This window comes from Pelodiscus sinensis, chromosome 6 (genome assembly GCF_052426305.1).
Source record: "Pelodiscus sinensis isolate ZL-2025 chromosome 6, ASM5242630v1, whole genome shotgun sequence".
Taxonomy (NCBI): domain Eukaryota; kingdom Metazoa; phylum Chordata; order Testudines; family Trionychidae; genus Pelodiscus; species Pelodiscus sinensis.
Window position 1 is genome coordinate 91,262,289 of NC_143057.1, and position 6,187 is coordinate 91,268,475.

General features: G+C 34.5%; 1 protein-coding gene across 2 annotated transcripts in view; it reads left to right on the plus strand.

Annotated features, from left to right (window-relative positions):
* The window catches only part of TRIM23 (tripartite motif containing 23), a 30,510-nt gene extending 25,974 nt beyond the window's left edge, over positions 1-4,536 (plus strand). For both annotated transcript variants that reach the window (XM_006117005.5, XM_075932386.2), the window contains exons 10-11: positions 743-867; positions 1,228-4,536. In XM_006117005.5, the coding sequence (XP_006117067.3) occupies positions 743-867; positions 1,228-1,407 (305 nt within the window). In that variant the 3' untranslated portion in view covers positions 1,408-4,536. The remainder of the gene's footprint in view (positions 1-742; positions 868-1,227) is intronic.
* The last annotated feature ends 1,651 nt before the right edge of the window (positions 4,537-6,187 follow it).

Consider the following 6,187-nt stretch of genomic DNA (forward strand, 5'->3'; position numbering starts at 1 on the left):
ATTGAAAATACTAACCGTTAATTTGCTTCTTTGCTGTAACTGTCTTATTTTTCTAGTGTAAAAGCTGGGAAGTGCTGAAATTTAGAGAATTTTGGTTCTCCTGTGCTGCTTCCTTAACCCATTAATTTTCCTTCCGCATCTCTTCTCTTCAACCCTCATTAATTCCTAACAGTAGATGACTCTCATACCTTCATTCATGCGATTTGACAGCCTTCTAGGCACGTGAGATCCTCCCACAAGTATATATAACCTTATTTTAAGGTTTGTCAACATGAGAAAATTGCACTGGATTAACAAAAGATGTAATTTTTTTTAGACTGAGTTAAACTGGTGCAAAGATGTGTGGATATTTGTTATTTTGATTTAAATTGAATAGGAATTGTTTTAAGCTAAACTGAAATGTTCATACAGGGATTTTAATGAGTTTAACTAAATGGGATTCAAAACAGACTTAAGTAACACCAGTGCAATTTCTTTCTGTAGCTGGGGGACTAAGCTGCTGGCTTTTGAGAAGATATTTGACACATATCTAGGAAAAAAAATATGTCTATTGGTACACTATTTTAATGCTGAGACTTGAGCTAATGTGCAAATCTGAGAAATACAATACAGATTGTATGTGGCTCTTGGAAATAAAGGAGAGTTTATGAAATAGAATTTAGAGTCCATTTGGGTATTATGTCTGACTTTTGAGAGTATGTGTGAATGGATGTGTAACATGTTCTGGTATTTTTTTTCATAGCGGTGGTATTTGTTGTTGATAGCAGTCACAAAGACAGGGTTAGTGAAGCACACAGTGAACTTGCAAAGTTATTAACAGAAAAGGAATTGCGGGATGCCTTGCTGCTGATCTTTGCTAATAAGCAGGTATTGATTTTTTCTACCTCGTTTTCTTTTTAAAACTGTAATTTAACACAAACTTTGTAAACTGTCTACCATAATTCAAAAGTGCAAATGGGAAGGGAAGCTTTTCCTTACTATTTAGTGACAATATTATAAGATCAGACTGTCATTTATTTAATAAATCCAGCAGCTGTTTAAACTTGGGTGACAAGATCAGTAAAACCTTCTGTGCATCCTTAAGATTATTCATTTGGTTTGCAATTTTTATGATGTAGAAGATTTTCTAGCAATACTAAATAATCTATATCATGTTCAGTGAACTGTCTAGAAAGTTGACTGTAGTGAATAAATGTACATTTAAAATAATGCCTTGCTTTCTTGCAGGATGTAGTGGGCGCTCTTTCTATAGAAGAAATCACAGAAATGCTGAGTCTCCATAAACTCTGCTGTGGCCGTAGCTGGTATATTCAGGGCTGTGATGCGCGAAGTGGCATGGGACTATATGAAGGATTGGACTGGCTCTCAAGACAATTGGTGGCTGCAGGTGTACTGGATGTGGCTTAATTTCACAACAGTTGCAAATTAAATTTGTAATTCACTTATTTGATAGAGTTAAGATGTTGTAATAAGCTCTGCATTGTGAAGATGGAGATTAGAAAAAATGTACATGTGTCTGCTTATCAAAGATTGTGAAATTGGTGCAGTAAACACTTTGTGCAATTGCTTCCGTTTTTTAAATTTGGTAATGCAACAGACTAAAAGGATGGGCTGGCTGCTAAGGTGCCTGGATTTTTGTTGTTGTTCTGAAGCTGGTTTGTAACCCAATTTAAGCAAACTTGTTCTGCTAAAACTTTACGTACCTCAAAAAACAACAAGGAATCCTGTGGCACCCTGAAGGCTGAACAGATTTATTTGGGCATAAGCTTTTGTGGGTAAAAAAAAACACTTCGGTGGTGCATCTGATGAAGTGTTTTTTACCCCCAAAATCTTATGCTCAAAAAATCTGTTAGTCTTTAAGGTACCATAGGAGTCCTTGCTGTTTTTCTAAATACAGACTAATACCAATAACCCTCTGAGAATTGTGTTTCTAAATTGATCTAACATTTACCATAGTCTCAGAAGTTACTATTAGATTAAGATTATTAGGGACTTAAAATACTTACCCAAAAGGCAACTTAACCCCCCCCGCCCCCCAATAAATTCTTGAGGAGTTTACAAAACAAGTACAACTCTAGATGCTCTTGGGTAATACATGATGCTGCTTGTACATTTAAAAAGGCATTACTTTAAAGGCATTGAAAAACTCCATATAGACACTACAAGAAGAAAAGTTTATTGCCCAATCATTTATTTATTAACCTTATTGCATGCCCTGGGGGAGGGAGGTATAGGGTTGGACAGTTTTAACACCCTAGTAATAATCTTAGGATCTTGCAGATGTGATGGGTATTGGCATTAACTACTATTTAGTAATACTGAAAGATTCACATAAATGAAAGCAAAGTAAAATTGTGCACTCTAAAATGTCACCTTTCCTTGAATAATGTACAATATATTGATTATAAATAGGAGTTACCTGGGCATGTCCAGGAACATGCATCTTAAGATATTGAATCCCATCCTTAAGTTAAGTGAAGCTGAGAACTTCCTAAAGAAAGCAGTTGAAATGTCAGCCCACTTGATATTTTTACAGGAGTTGTGTCTAGAAAAAGGTAGCAGCCTTCAAATATTAAATAACCTGTTGTAAAAGAACTGCACACTTAACTCTTACTTAGAAGAGCAGGTGGTAAAATCAGATCTAGAAGTTTAGTTTCTGATTCAGATTCTTTACATACTTGGTACTATGCTCAGTGCCTGTTCTGAAAGATAATTCATTCTCAAACTCTCAATCCTGGGGCTGTATCTCTGTTTAATTTTAGAGAAGGTTGGAATTACTTAATTTCTTCTTTTTTGCTGTGTACACAGTTCTGATCACCATAAATCTGTGCAGTGAACACACCTAGCGTGGCTCCTCTATTCCATCCTCTAACTGTGTGACTCCTGGGAACTGATGAGGCTATGCAGAAGGACTCTGCAGGCCTCCGCAACGGACATCTTACTGTATTTACTGTAGTACATATTTTGTAGCATTTTCCCCATTACATACATAATTAAAGGAAAGAATATATAGACAAACTAATACATTTGTAATTCAGGAGGATGCAGTTTTGGTAACTGCTTCTCCTGATGACACTGGTTTATAATGACCTTCATTCTTCATTTCATTCTTATTGTGTTTATATGTACATTGATTGCTAAAATTGAAAAATTTGTATTGTAACTCAAGTGACAGTAAGCATCACTATTTTCAGAGGAGGGGCTACAAATTAAGTTTGTTTTTACATTTAGAAGTGATCTTATAAATCTTTGCACCCATACTAAATACTAAGAGAAGAATTTTACAGAGACTAAGTTCAGACTGTATTTGAAAGCTCTATTTTCCTTCAGAAAAACATGATATATTGTACATAATTTACATAGATTGAAGAGTTTTTGCTGCCCAACTTGAACTGAAATTGTTCACCCCTTTCAGTCTTATAGATGTTTTCTGCCCTTCTGATTACCTGCTCTACCTATATTGCAACATAGACCTTTAAGTATTAAACTATCCTTTTCATAGTTTTATTTTCAAATATGAACAAGTTCCAAGTAATATACTTCAGCTGGAAGGTTTTTAAATGAATAAAACATGCATTGGTGGGAAGATCAAGTATGAAACTTGACATTTCATTTTGTACATTCTACATCGTCAGTTCATTGGATTGTACATGCGCACCTGCTCAGCTGTTACTTTTGTTTTCTTTGATTATTGTAAAGCACTCAGCAAAACCGGTCAACACTTTATAAGGTCTTGAAGAGCAGAGTATGTTTGGGAGGAAACAAAATCACATTTATTTTTTACTTTCAGTACAAAAGAAAGTTCTGCTGCAAATGTAGTATACTTGCATAAAAGCATTCTTTGTAAATGGAAACTATTATGTGACTGATTTCAAGTAACTGTGAAAATAGGTGTTGCATTTGTCTGTGAACGTTTCAGGTGTTATCAGGTAAACTTAGATTTATTTGTATTATAAGTTAATACTATATATAAACTGCTTCAATTGTAAATTTTCAATGTCTTGAACTTTAATTCAGATTTTAGTTAATTAACTTATACAATTTATTATTGGGATGTGTTTCTTGCATTCGGTTATGAATTTAGTAGTATTGCAGACAATTATCTGGTTAAAATGAAAACCCGTAATTACTCAAAGTTAATGGTAGCATTTAGCTATCAAGTGTGAATTTTGGCTTAATTGTGAAACTGAATAAATGTAATATGCAGTGACTGAAGAAAAGTGTTTTTAAATTAATCTTGGTTTAAAATTGTAAACAATAGCTAAACTCTTTACACAGTAATGCCTGGCTTCGTGTTATCTAACTTTCATTGTATATAATTGAACTTACTTGTTTGTGGACTGAATGATGACTGAGGTTTCATCTGCAGGAACACATTCACCAAGATAGTTCTTGTTCTGGGCTGCTGGAGCAGAGTTGGGTATGATGGTACTTCACAAAAGAACCAATCTTACTTAAAGGAAGAGTGATTTAGCAGAAAGTTTCTGAATTGCTTTGAACATTTTTTTCCCAAATAAAGAGAATGCTTTAACTATCTGCTTTAGGGTACTATCTTTCTTTTGAGCACTTTCATTTAAACCACTTCTGTTGCAGTTTAAGCTAATAGTAAAAATGTATCTAATCAGTCTAATGCTGGAATTTGTTCACAATGAAAAAGTTATGGCCTGACGATAAGCATTTAGTAATGCTGAAAGTGTTGGCATTGGTATCTAAAATTCTAAAAGATTCAATTATATTAATACTTATCTTCCAATAACCGTGGAACACACAAAAAAGTTGCACTAAACTGAAAGTAGGCATCAGAGATTTCACTTTTAATATTAACATGGATAGTTGTTTCTTTACTGTACCTAAAGCTATTTTGAGTTTCAGGAACAAATCTCCACATTTAGAAGACTTTGATTGAGGTAAACACACTTTGCAAGTTTGAGGTGAAGCTCTACTCAGAAGAGGCACTTTATACAGATGTACGTACGCTCATTGTTGTCTGCTGACTGCAGTGACACGTTGATTTAATGCAGGTGCGGTATTGCATTTGTATTCTTACATGTGTCAGGAAATTATTTCTCATTGATACTGTAACTCTTCCTAAGTGAGAGAATAGCATGTTGTGGAATGGGCAATGCTTTATAAAACAGAATAGCAACAGTGTGCTGAGAATTAATCCAGGTGGTGGTTTGTGAAGGATATCTTTATCTGATGACTTAAACTGGTTATAGTAATAAAAAAAATTCTGATACTGAAGATAGGTTGTATGCAGTGCTAAAGCCACAAGGTCTGTGACTTAGTTTTATTTTATACTAGTAGAAATACCCGGTATCGCTCAACAAAAATATAGTAAAAGGTGTGATGAATGAACTATGTCAATGACATTAATATAGCATATTTTATTGGAAACTTCTCATATATTACTTTAAGAAATTAAAATAGCTAGTACTTTTTCTGTCATCATAGGGAAAGGATCTCGTAGTTGCAGTTTGTGACACACTTAACAGAAGAGTCCAGCAAATGCCTATGATCAGGCACTACTAAAAGCTAATTAATGGCCCAAGTGGGGCTCTGGGGGAACCAATTTCAAGATATAGCCAATCCAGTTATTTAAGTTAGAAAATCAGTAGTATCTGCAAAATTTGGTGTTTCTAGCTCTTACCATTTCAGAGATCTTTCGGGACAAACAAACTTTCAGAACTATTTATAAGTTAATTCTATATATAATTTTCATTAGTTTTCAAAAGCTTGTCTCTCCTCAGCAGAAGCAGGTCCAATTAAAAAAAATGCCTCACCTTGTCTCACTGAAAAGGAGGGTAGTTAAAAAAAAATGTATAAATTCAGAGCATTGATTATTCTCCTAGGCTATGTCTAGACTGCAAGCCTCTTTCGAAAGAGGCTTTTTCGAAAGATACTTTCGAAAAAGAGCATCTAGACTACAATCAGTACTTTCGAACAAGCAAGCTGCTTTTTCGAAAGAGTACCCAGGCAGTCACGATGCTCTTTCGAAAAAGCAGTTTGCATTACATAGAGCCTTTTTTCAAAAGAGCACTTTCGAAAAAAGGCGTTATTCCTCGTGAAATAAGGAGTATCGCCGTCAAAAGAAAAGCCACGTTCTTTCGATTTAATTTCGAAAGAACGCGGCTGTAGTCTAGACACAGGTGAAGGTTTTTTTAAAAAAAGCATTTTTCCAAAAAAC